This window comes from Trichomonas vaginalis, chromosome VI, assembly GCF_026262505.1.
Source record: "Trichomonas vaginalis G3 chromosome VI, whole genome shotgun sequence".
NCBI classification, from domain to species: Eukaryota; Parabasalia; order Trichomonadida; family Trichomonadidae; genus Trichomonas; species Trichomonas vaginalis.
This window is the reverse complement of record NC_067208.1, coordinates 2,955,432-2,968,596: the sequence shown is the minus strand read 5'-3', so window position 1 is coordinate 2,968,596 and position 13,165 is coordinate 2,955,432. Positions and strand designations below refer to the sequence as shown.

The following is a 13,165-nucleotide window of genomic DNA, read 5'->3' as shown; positions in this document are numbered from 1 at the left end:
ATGTTTGTCCTACGTGTTCGCGTTAGTGTTGAAAAATAATGTTTGTCCTACATGAAGCCGTACAAGCGTTTGAATTTGTTTATGAATAAGATTACACTCTTGTTTTCTGTATCTATCATACAAACATAAGCAGCACCTGTTTTTGTAAAGTTTATATGAAGTTTTCGATAGCTAGGACCTGTATAATAATAGAATGCGTCCTCATTCTCAACATAGTAGTAGAACTCAAACGAATGCTTACCATAATCTGTTATTTCAACAGCTTCGTCAGATATTTCATCAACGAACTCATAAACTATATCACCATACTTGCTTTTATTTCTATTGTTTTCAGATCTAGAACACCAACGAAGGTTTGAGATTCTGTTGTCCGTTCTATCATGATTTATATGGTCTATTTCTTTCAAATTGTTTGGATTTTCAATCCACTGTTCTGCAATAATTCTATGCTTTAAGTACATTTTGTTGTTTAAACTAAGCACAATATAACCATAATTATTTAAGCATTCACTCATAATATGTTTGTCTTTCTTTCGACGAATAGTAAAAGGATATGTCGTACAAATCTCATAATCTTCATGATTTCTCAATGTTTCCCATTGAGTTTGTTCCCCACTAACGTTCTCATTGACGTCCTCAATATCTTCTTCCTCACTGAACTCGTCAATATTTTCACTAGCTCCTTCTGTAATGTTTTCATCGGCATTGTCATTGACTTCTTCTGTAATGTTAGATGTTGTTGTTTCGCTCATGTTCTTTCACTAATGTTAAAAAGTTATGTTGTACGAATTTTGAACAGAATTTAGAGCAGTTATGAAACAATGAAGTATTTTTACGCTATTGAAAGGAACTATGAGAGTGAAGTACATGACAGCAATGACAAAAGGAACTAATATCAAACCTAATGAAATCGCTCACGAGGACATAGAGCTTAACAAGTACTTTGTGGAGTATCTTATAAGTGAAGAGTATGTAAGACCTTACTTCATGTTTGACAGCATGAATGAGGATGTTATTTCATGGTTAAAGAATATAAGCAATGTTTTCGGTAAGTACGTCATAGATGACAAAGGTCTTGTTGTATTTTATGAGACAGCAATACGAACACAGGAACTAATGGATATTATGCACTCAACAGCAAAGAAAGGATTTAGTACTATTGGCATGAATGAACATTGCAGGAATGACATATACAACCTATGCTCACGAAAGCCTTACACAAAAGCAATACACATGATAGAACATAAGTGTCTAAGGTCAGCAAATGAAATCATTACTGTCAGTGGTTATGAAAGAACTGTTAGCAAAGATGAGTGGAAACAGCTATTCATATTAAAAGGACGTTGCTGAACAAACACAAACACAAACAGTTTCAGATAGACCAAATGACTAAGAACCCTTTGACCTTAGTCAATGAGACCATAGAGGTTGAAGATAATGACATGAAAGAACTAGGAATGAATGAGAGAAGTTGTGAAGGATGTTTGAGTCAAAACACATGGTTCTTTAGAGCTGTTAAGAAACTTAGTAAAGAACGACAGAAATATTTTATAGAGAAGTATTGCAAAGGATGTGTAAATGAATTGTTTGAAATAGAACTTAGAGACACTTTCACACTAAAGGACTTGAGGAAAAATAAGTACATGAGTGAAGAAGGTATTGACATAGCTAGTGTTATAAATGACTTAAGAAGATGTGTTGTTGTTATTGACGGAGCACGTATGACATATCTAGTGAAAGATTATGATGGAATACGAGACACAACAACACTTGTGTCAGTAGATAGCAAGGAATTCAATAAGCTCATGAAGAGTGTTTATGTAGGACGTATTGAGGAGAAGGATGTGAACGCACTGATGATTTATGAAGCGGGTCAGAACAAGAACTATCTTATGAAGTCAGGCATGAGATTCTTTGACGAAAGAGATGACATTTACAGCTATTTCAGAGGATATGAGTATGAGGTACTGAATGAAGTAGATGAAAGCGTTATTGAAGGATATTTGAAACATGTTCACGATGTCATATGTAATGAGGATGAAGAGCTTTATGAGTATGTTTTGAACTGGTTCGCCTACATCGTTCAAAATCCTTGTGGAAAGACTGGAACAGTACTTTTGTTAATAGGAAAGCAAGGAACTGGTAAGAATGTACTTAGTAATGTTCTATGCGAGCTCATTAGCAAGTACGCCAACAATAATATAACGGCAATAGAGAATGTGGTTGGTAGATTCAATGCTGCTATTGAGAACATGAAGCTCATCGTATGCAATGAACTAAGCTCATGCGATACGTCTAAGGTCATGAACCACGACGCACTAAAGTCAATAGTAACAGAGACTCAGTTGGACTTAAATCAGAAGTGTCAGCCAGTAAGAAAGACAGAGAATGTTTGTAATATCATCATGATATCTAACAACTTCAACTCAGTAAAGATTGATAAAGACGACAGAAGATTTGTTGTCATTGACGTAAGCAGCAGATACAAAGGAAATTACGAATATTTCTCAAATCTCATTGAAAGCTTTAATGAAGAGTTTTATTCAAACTTACTGACGTACTTCATGAAGAAAGATTTAAGTGAATTTGATGTAAGGAAGATACCATTCACCAGGGCTAAACAAGAACTCATCGAAATGAACAAAACACCTTACCAAATGTTTTACGAGGAGTTCTATGAAAAGTTTGTATCCGGATGGAATTGTACAGAGTGCTACAGAAGATATAAAGAATTTGCGAAGGAGAATGAATTCTTTGCATGTAGTTCAAATGTATTTGGTGGAGTTAGTATACATAACTTGGGTACGGCGGCACTGCGTTCCACCTTACCCAACTTAACCTTAAATATTTACAAAACCGTCTGACACATAAATGACTTCACTAATGACTTCACTAACGACTTCACTAATGAAAAAATAAACGTTCTCACTAACGTTCCCACTAATGTTCTCATTTACAAAAGTATTGCAGCGCTTCCCATTGCTGTGCTTCACACAATAGTTCATATTCTTCAGTATCGCTGCTGTCACTCCAATCGTCAGAGTCAAAGTCACTGTCAAAATAAATGTTAGTAAGTTTTGACAAAGCTAATGAAACACGCTTACCGTTTGTATCTATTGCTTTTATATATCTCCCATGTTTTGTTGTCATAAACGCTCAAACTAACTTTACCCTTTCTCCCTCGTATCTGATAGAATGTATTTTCACGAGGAACGAAGAACAAATTCTTGAACTCATGACCGTTGTAGTTTGTTATCTCAATAGTTTTCGTCATTTATATAAAAATAAACTTAAAAATAAATGATATCACCACCCTCACACGTATGAAAACATAGCACAAAAATAATGTTTATGTTAGAATGTTAGATCTAACACGTTTTCTAACATGTTTTCTCACCTCAGCCGCTAAGCGGCGAGACCCAAAGGGTCTTGAATTTTCATGATTTCTTCATCGTAATGAGTGTAAATGTTTTGTCAAACATGAACGTAAATGTTTTGTCATGATTTCTTCATCGTATATGTTTTGTCAAACATGAGCGTAAATGTTTTGTCATGATTTCTTCATCGTAAATGATTTGTCATGATTTCTTCATCGTAATGAGTGTAAATGTTTTGTCGAAACTTCTTCATCGTAATGAGTGTAAATGACCCAAAAATAATGTTTAGGGTAGATGGTTAGATCTAACCTCTTTTCTCACCTCTTTTCTCACCTCAGCCGCTAAGCGGCGAGACCCAAAGGGTCTTGAATTTTCATGATTTCTTCATCGTATATGCTTTGTCAAGGTTTCTTCGTAAATGTTTTGTCGAAACTTCTTCGTAAATGTTTTGTCATGATTTCTTCATCGTAATGAGTGTAAATGATTTGTCATGATTTCTTCATCGTAATGAGCGTAAATCAGACAAAAATATATTTTAGGTGAAGTGGTGAGATCTCACCTCTTTTCTCACCTCTTTTCTCACCTCAGCCGCTAAGCGGCGAGACCCAAAGGGTCTTGAATTTTCATGATTTCTTCATCGTATATGCTTTGTCAAGGTTTCTTCGTATATGCTTTGTCGAAACTTCTTCGTAAATGATTTGTCAAGACTTCTTCATCGTAATGAGTGTAAATGTTTTGTCGAAACTTCATCGGAATGAGTGTAAATGTTTTGTCATGACTTCTTCATCGTAATGAGTGTAAATGTTTTGTCATGACTTCTTCATCGTAATGAGCGTAAATCAGACAAAAATAATGTTTAGGGTAGATGGTTAGATCTAACCTCATTTCTACCCTCTTTTCTCACCTCAGCCGCTAAGCGGCGAGACCCAAAGGGTCTTGAATTTTCATGATTTCTTCATCGTATATTCTTTGTCAAACATGAACGTAAATGATTTGTCATGATTTCTTCTTCGTAAATGTTTTGTCATGATGATTTCATCGTATATGTTTTGTCATGACTTCTTCATCGTAATGAGTGTAAATCAGACAAAAATATATTTTAGGTGAAGTGGTGAGATCTCACCTCTTTTCTCACCTCTTTTCTCACCTCAGCCGCTAAGCGGCGAGACCCAAAGGGTCTTGAATTTTCATGATTTCTTCATCGTATATGCTTTGTCAAGGTTTCTTCGTATATGTTTTGTCATGATTTCTTCATCGTAATGAGTGTAAATGTTTTGTCAAACATGAGCGTAAATGATTTGTCAAGACTTCTTCATCGTAATGAGTGTAAATGTTTTGTCGAAACTTCATCGTACATGTTTTGTCAAGACTTCTTCATCGTAATGAGCGTATATGTTTTGTCATGATTTCTTCATCGTAATGAGCGTAAATGTTTTGTCAAACATGAACGTAAATGACCCAAAAATAATGTTTAGGGTAGATGGTTAGATCTACCCTCATTTCTACCCTCAGCCGCTAAGCGGCGAGACCCAAAGGGTCTTGAATTTTCATACGGAATCTCTTCGTAAATGATTTGTCATGATTTCTTCATCGTAATGAGTGTAAATGTTTTGTCGAAACTTCATCGTAAATGTTTTGTCATGATTTCTTCATCGTAATGAACGTATATTCTTTGTCAAACATGAGCGTAAATGTTTTGTCATGATTTCTTCATCGTACATGTTTTGTCATGACTTCTTCATCGTAATGAGTGTAAATGTTTTGTCAAGACTTCTTCATCGTAATGAGCGTATATGTTTTGTCATGATTTCTTCATCGTAATGAGCGTAAATGTTTTGTCAAACATGAACGTAAATGTTTTGTCAAGACTTCTTCGTAAATGTTTTGTCATGATTTAATCGTACATGTTTTGTCGAAACTTCTTCGTATATGTTTTGTCATGACTTCTTCATCGTAATGAGCGTAAATGTTTTGTCAAACATGAGCGTAAATGATTTGTCATGATTTCTTCATCGTAATGAACGTATATGTTTTGTCATGATTTCTTCATCGTAATGAGCGTAAATGATCCAAAAATAATGTTTATGTTAGAATGTTAGATCTAACACCTTTTCTAACATGTTTTCTCACCTCATTGAATTTTCATGATTTCTTCATCGTAATGAGCGTATATGTTTTGTCATGATTTCTTCATCGTAATGAGCGTATATGTTTTGTCAAACATGAACGTATATGTTTTGTCAAACATGAACGTATATGTTTTGTCATGACTTCTTCATCGTAATGAGCGTAAATGATTTGTCATGATTTCTTCATCGTAATGAACGTAAATGTTTTGTCAAAACTTCTTCATCGTAATGAGCGTATATGTTTTGTCATGATTTCTTCGTATATGTTTTGTCATGACTTCTTCGTATATGTTTTGTCATGACTTCTTCATCGTAATGAGCGTATATGTTTTGTCAAACATGAACGTAAATGTTTTGTCAAAACTTCTTCGTAATGAGTGTAAATGATCCAAAAATAATGTTTATGTTAGAATGTTAGATCTAACACCTTTTCTAACATGTTTTCTAACATGACCTCATCGTAAATGTTTTGTTATGACCTCATGGAACTTAAACGTAAATGTTTTGTCATGACCTCATGGAACTTAAACGTAAATGTTTTGTTATGACCTCATGGAACTTAAACGTATATGTTTTGTCATGACCTCATGGAACTTAAACGTAAATGTTTTGTCATGACCTCATGGAACTTAAACGTATATGTTTTGTCATGATTTCTTCATTGTATATGCTTTGTCATGACCTCATGGAACTTAAACGTAAATGTTTTGTCATGATTTCTTCATCGTATATGCTTTGTCAAGGTTTCTTCGTATATGTTTTGTCATGACCTCATCGTAAATGTTTTGTCATGACCTCATCGTATATGCTTTGTCATGACCTCATGGAACTTAAACGTAAATGTTTTGTTATGACCTCATCGTAATGAGTGTAAATGACCCAAAAATAATGTTTATGTTAGAATGTTAGATCTAACACCTTTTCTAACATGTTTTCTAACATGACCTCATGGAACTTAAACGTAAATGTTTTGTCATGACCTCATGGAACTTAAACGTATATGCTTTGTCAAGGTTTCTTCGTATATGTTTTGTCATGACCTCATCGTATATGCTTTGTCATGACTTCTTCGTAAATGTTTTGTCATGACTTCATCGTATATGTTTTGTCAAACATGAACGTATATGTTTTGTCAAGGTTTCTTCGTATATGTTTTGTCAAGGTTTCTTCGTATATGTTTTGTCAAGACTTCTTCGTATATGTTTTGTCATGATTTCTTCGTAATGAGTGTAAATGATCCAAAAATAATGTTTATGTTAGAATGTTAGATCTAACACCTTTTCTAACATGTTTTCTAACATGACCTCATGGAACTTAAACGTATATGTTTTGTCATGACCTCATCGTAAATGTTTTGTCATGACCTCATGGAACTTAAACGTAAATGTTTTGTCAAAACTTCTTCGTAAATGTTTTGTCATGACCTCATCGTAAATGTTTTGTCAAAACTTCTTCGTAAATGTTTTGTTATGACCTCATGGAACTTAAACGTAAATGTTTTGTCATGACCTCATCGTAAATGTTTTGTCATGACTTCATCGTATATGTTTTGTCAAACATGAACGTATATGTTTTGTCAAGGTTTCTTCGTATATGTTTTGTCAAGGTTTCTTCGTATATGTTTTGTCAAGACTTCTTCGTATATGTTTTGTCATGATTTCTTCGTAATGAGTGTAAATGATCCAAAAATAATGTTTATGTTAGAATGTTAGATCTAACACCTTTTCTAACATGTTTTCTAACATGACCTCATGGAACTTAAACGTATATGTTTTGTCATGACCTCATCGTAAATGTTTTGTCATGACCTCATGGAACTTAAACGTAAATGTTTTGTCAAAACTTCTTCGTAAATGTTTTGTCATGACCTCATCGTAAATGTTTTGTCAAAACTTCTTCGTAAATGTTTTGTTATGACCTCATGGAACTTAAACGTAAATGTTTTGTCATGACCTCATCGTAAATGTTTTGTCATGACCTCATCGTAAATGTTTTGTTATGATTTCATCGTATATGTTTTGTCAAGATTTCATCGAAACTAAACGTATATGTTTTGTCATGATTTCATCATACATGTTTTGTCATGATTTCATCGTATATGCTTTGTCATGATGATTTCATCGAAACTAAACGTATATGTTTTGTCATGATTTCATCGTACATGTTTTGTCAAGGTTTCATCGTATATGTTTTGTCAAGATTTCATCGTATATGTTTTGTCAAACATGAACGTAAATGTTTTGTCATGATTTCATCGTATATGCTTTGTCATGATGATTTCATCGAAACTAAACGTATATGTTTTGTCATGATTTCATCGTACATGTTTTGTCATGATTTCATCGTAAATGTTTTGTCATGACCTCATCGTAAATGTTTTGTTATGATTTCATCGTATATGCTTTGTCATGATGATTTCATCGAAACTAAACGTATATGTTTTGTCATGATTTCATCATACATGTTTTGTCATGATTTCATCGTATATGCTTTGTCATGATGATTTCATCGAAACTAAACGTATATGTTTTGTCATGATTTCATCGTACATGTTTTGTCAAGGTTTCATCGTATATGTTTTGTCAAGATTTCATCGTATATGTTTTGTCAAACATGAACGTAAATGTTTTGTCATGATTTCATCGTATATGCTTTGTCATGATGATTTCATCGAAACTAAACGTATATGTTTTGTCATGATTTCATCGTACATGTTTTGTCATGATTTCATCGTAAATGTTTTGTCATGACCTCATCGTAAATGTTTTGTCATGATTTCATCGTATATGTTTTGTCAAGATTTCATCGTAATGAGTGTAAATGAACCAAAAATAATGTTTACGTTCATGTTTGACAACAACACAGGAAATAAATGTTTACGTATATGTTTTGTCAAGACCTCATCGTATATGTTTTGTCATGATTTCTTCATCGTAATGAGCGTATATGTTTTGTCAAACATGAGCGTAAATGTTTTGTCAAGACTTCTTCGTATATGTTTTGTCATGATTTCTTCGTATATGTTTTGTCATGACTTCTTCATCGTAATGAGCGTAAATGTTTTGTCAAACATGAGCGTATATGTTTTGTCATGACTTCTTCATCGTAATGAGCGTATATGTTTTGTCATGATTTCTTCATCGTAATGAGCGTATATGTTTTGTCATGATTTCTTCGTATATGTTTTGTCATGACTTCTTCATCGTAATGAGCGTATATGCTTTGTCAAACATGAACGTAAATGTTTACGTCAATGGTTTCATCGTCAATGGTTTCGTCAATGGTTTCATCGTCAATGGTTTCGTCAATGGTTTCATCGTCAATGGTTTCGTCAAACTTAAACGTATATGCTTTGTCAAACATGAACGTAAATGTTTACGTCAATGGTTTCGTCAATGGTTTCGTCAATGGTTTCATCGTCAATGGTTTCGTCAATGGTTTCATCGTCAATGGTTTCGTCAATGGTTTCATCGTCAATGGTTTCGTCAAACTTAAACGTATATGCTTTGTCAAACATGAACGTAAATGTTTACGTCAATGGTTTCGTCAATGGTTTCGTCAATGGTTTCATCGTCAATGGTTTCGTCAATGGTTTCATCGTCAATGGTTTCGTCAAACTTAAACGTATATGCTTTGTCAAACATGAACGTAAATGATCCAAAAATAATGTTTAGGGTAGATGGTTAGATCTACCCTCATTTCTACCCTCATGAATTTTCATACGGAATCTCTTCGTATATGTTTTGTCATGATTTCTTCATCGTAATGAGCGTATATGCTTTGTCAAACTTAAACGTATATGTTTTGTCATGACTTCTTCATCGTAATGAGCGTATATGTTTTGTCATGATTTCTTCGTATATGTTTTGTCATGACTTCTTCATCGTAATGAGCGTATATGTTTTGTCAAACATGAACGTATATGTTTTGTCATGATTTCTTCATCGTAATGAGCGTAAATGATCCAAAAATAATGTTTATGTTAGAATGTTAGATCTAACACCTTTTCTAACATGTTTTCTCACCTCATTGAATTTTCATGATTTCTTCATCGTAATGAGCGTATATGTTTTGTCAAACATGAGCGTATATGTTTTGTCATGATTTCTTCATCGTAATGAGCGTATATGTTTTGTCATGATTTCTTCATCGTAATGAGTGTAAATGTTTTGTCAAGACTTCTTCATCGGAATGAGTGTAAATGACCCAAAAATAATGTTTATGTTAGAATGTTAGATCTAACACCTTTTCTAACATGTTTTCTAACATGGAGGATTTCATTAGATATACACATTCTTCCCTAAACATTATTTTAGTTAAAGTCCATCAAATATTTTTAGGATACTTTCACCAAAAAATATTTATATCTAATGAAACAGTAAAGTATTATATCTATTAAATCGTCTATGATGTAAATTGTGTATAGAATGAAATGAAGGAAGAATGTGTATATCTAATGAAATCCTCCATGTTAGAAAACATGTTAGAAAAGGTGTTAGATCTAACATTCTAACATAAACATTATTTTTGGGTCATTTACACTCATTCCGATGAAGAAACCATTGACGATGAAACCATTGATGAAACCATTGACGAAACCATTGACGTAAACATTTACGTTCATGTTTGACAAAGCATATACGTTTAAGTTTGACGAAACCATTGACGATGAAACCATTGACGAAACCATTGACGATGAAGAAGTCATGAAAATTCAATGAGGTGAGAAAACATGTTAGAAAAGGTGTTAGATCTAACATTCTAACATAAACATTATTTTTGGATCATTTACGCTCATTACGATGAAGAAATCATGACAAAACATATACGCTCATTACGATGAAGAAATCATGACAAATCATTTACGCTCATTACGATGAAGAAGTCTTGACAAAACATATACGCTCATGTTTGACAAAACATATACGCTCATTACGATGAAGAAGTCATGAAAATTCAATGAGGTGAGAAAACATGTTAGAAAAGGTGTTAGATCTAACATTCTAACATAAACATTATTTTTGGATCATTTACGCTCATTACGATGAAGAAATCATGACAAAACATATACGTTCATGTTTGACAAAACATATACGCTCATTACGATGAAGAAGTCATGACAAAACATATACGAAGAAATCATGACAAAACATATACGCTCATTACGATGAAGAAGTCATGACAAAACATATACGTTTAAGTTTGACAAAGCATATACGCTCATTACGATGAAGAAATCATGACAAAACATATACGAAGAGATTCCGTATGAAAATTCATGAGGGTAGAAATGAGGGTAGATCTAACCATCTACCCTAAACATTATTTTTGGATCATTTACGTTCATGTTTGACAAAGCATATACGTTTAAGTTTGACGAAACCATTGACGACGAAACCATTGACGAAACCATTGACGATGAAACCATTGACGAAACCATTGACGTAAACATTTACGTTCATGTTTGACAAAGCATATACGTTTAAGTTTGACGAAACCATTGACGATGAAACCATTGACGAAACCATTGACGATGAAACCATTGACGAAACCATTGACGATGAAACCATTGACGAAACCATTGACGTAAACATTAACGTTCATGTTTGACAAAGCATATACGTTTAAGTTCCATGAGGTCATGACAAAACATATACGTTTAAGTTCCATGAGGTCATGACAAAACATTTACGTTTAAGTTCCATGAGGTCATAACAAAACATTTACGTTTAAGTTCCATGAGGTCATGACAAAACATATACGTTTAAGTTCCATGAGGTCATGACAAAACATTTACGTTTAAGTTCCATGAGGTCATAACAAAACATTTACGTTTAAGTTCCATGAGGTCATGACAAAACATTTACGTTTAAGTTCCATGAGGTCATAACAAAACATTTACGATGAGGTCATGTTAGAAAACATGTTAGAAAAGGTGTTAGATCTAACCATCTACCCTAAACATTATTTTTGGATCATTTACGTTCATGTTTGACAAAGCATATACGTTTAAGTTTGACGAAACCATTGACGATGAAACCATTGACGAAACCATTGACGAAACCATTAACGATGAAACCATTGACGAAACCATTGACGAAACCATTGACGATGAAACCATTGACGAAACCATTAACGTAAACATTTACGCTCATGTTTGACAAAGCATATACGTTTAAGTTTGACGAAACCATTGACGATGAAACCATTGACGATGAAACCATTGACGATGAAACCATTGACGAAACCATTAACGATGAAACCATTGACGAAACCATTGACGTAAACATTTACGCTCATGTTTGACAAAGCATATACGTTTAAGTTTGACGAAACCATTGACGATGAAACCATTGACGATGAAACCATTGACGAAACCATTAACGATGAAACCATTGACGAAACCATTGACGAAACCATTGACGATGAAACCATTGACGAAACCATTGACGATGAAACCATTGACGAAACCATTGACGTAAACATTTACGTTCATGTTTGACAAAGCATATACGTTTAAGTTTGACGAAACCATTAACGTAAACATTAACGTTCATGTTTGACAAAGCATATACGCTCATTACGATGAAGAAGTCATGACAAAACATATACGAAGAAATCATGACAAAACATATACGCTCATTACGATGAAGAAATCATGACAAAACATATACGCTCATTACGATGAAGAAGTCATGACAAAACATATACGCTCATTACGATGAAGAAGTCATGACAAAACATATACGCTCATGTTTGACAAAACATTTACGCTCATTACGATGAAGAAGTCATGACAAAACATATACGAAGAAGTCTTGACAAAACATTTACGCTCATGTTTGACAAAACATATACGCTCATTACGATGAAGAAATCATGACAAAACATATACGATGAGGTCTTGACAAAACATATACGTAAACATTTATTTCCTGTGTTGTTGTCAAACATGAACGTAAACATTATTTTTGGTTCATTTACACTCATTACGATGAAATCTTGACAAAACATATACGATGAAATCATAACAAAACATTTACGATGAGGTCATGACAAAACATTTACGATGAAATCATGACAAAACATGTACGATGAAATCATGACAAAACATATACGTTTAGTTTCGATGAAATCATCATGACAAAGCATATACGATGAAATCATGACAAAACATATACGATGAGGTCTTGACAAAACATATACGATGAAATCTTGACAAAACATATACGATGAAACCTTGACAAAACATGTACGATGAAATCATGACAAAACATATACGTTTAGTTTCGATGAAATCATCATGACAAAGCATATACGATGAAATCATGACAAAACATGTATGATGAAATCATGACAAAACATATACGTTTAGTTTCGATGAAATCATCATGACAAAGCATATACGATGAAATCATAACAAAACATTTACGATGAGGTCATGACAAAACATTTACGATGAAATCATGACAAAACATGTACGATGAAATCATGACAAAACATATACGTTTAGTTTCGATGAAATCATCATGACAAAGCATATACGATGAAATCATGACAAAACATTTACGTTCATGTTTGACAAAACATATACGATGAAATCTTGACAAAACATATACGATGAAACCTTGACAAAACATGTACGATGAAATCATGACA

The 13,165-nt window shown here is 33.4% G+C and overlaps 4 protein-coding genes across 4 annotated transcripts, besides 1 other annotated feature; 1 reads left to right on the top strand and 3 right to left on the bottom strand.

Annotated features, from left to right (window-relative positions):
- Positions 1-2,782: part of a mobile genetic element that runs on past the window's edge.
- On the bottom strand, positions 48-752 carry TVAGG3_0796330 (His-Me finger endonucleases family; the record flags this gene model as incomplete). Its single annotated transcript, XM_051247152.1, has 1 exon — positions 48-752. One exon carries the CDS (start codon positions 750-752, stop codon positions 48-50), a length of 705 nt encoding a protein of 234 aa, XP_051082627.1.
- A 6,146-nt stretch (positions 2,783-8,928) lies between the features above and the next one.
- On the top strand, positions 8,929-9,162 carry TVAGG3_0796310 (uncharacterized protein; the record flags this gene model as incomplete). Its single annotated transcript, XM_051247151.1, has 1 exon — positions 8,929-9,162. The coding sequence occupies one exon, from the start codon at positions 8,929-8,931 to the stop codon at positions 9,160-9,162; it is 234 nt and encodes a 77-aa protein (XP_051082626.1).
- Positions 9,163-10,873: 1,711 nt separating this feature from the next.
- Positions 10,874-11,194, bottom strand: TVAGG3_0796300 (uncharacterized protein; the record flags this gene model as incomplete). Its single annotated transcript, XM_051247150.1, has 1 exon — positions 10,874-11,194. One exon carries the CDS (start codon positions 11,192-11,194, stop codon positions 10,874-10,876), a length of 321 nt encoding a protein of 106 aa, XP_051082625.1.
- A 444-nt stretch (positions 11,195-11,638) lies between these two features.
- TVAGG3_0796290 (uncharacterized protein) lies at positions 11,639-11,992 on the bottom strand (the record flags this gene model as incomplete). The annotated part of the gene is made up of 1 exon (XM_051247149.1): positions 11,639-11,992. One exon carries the CDS (start codon positions 11,990-11,992, stop codon positions 11,639-11,641), a length of 354 nt encoding a protein of 117 aa, XP_051082624.1.
- Positions 11,993-13,165: the final 1,173 nt, after the last annotated feature.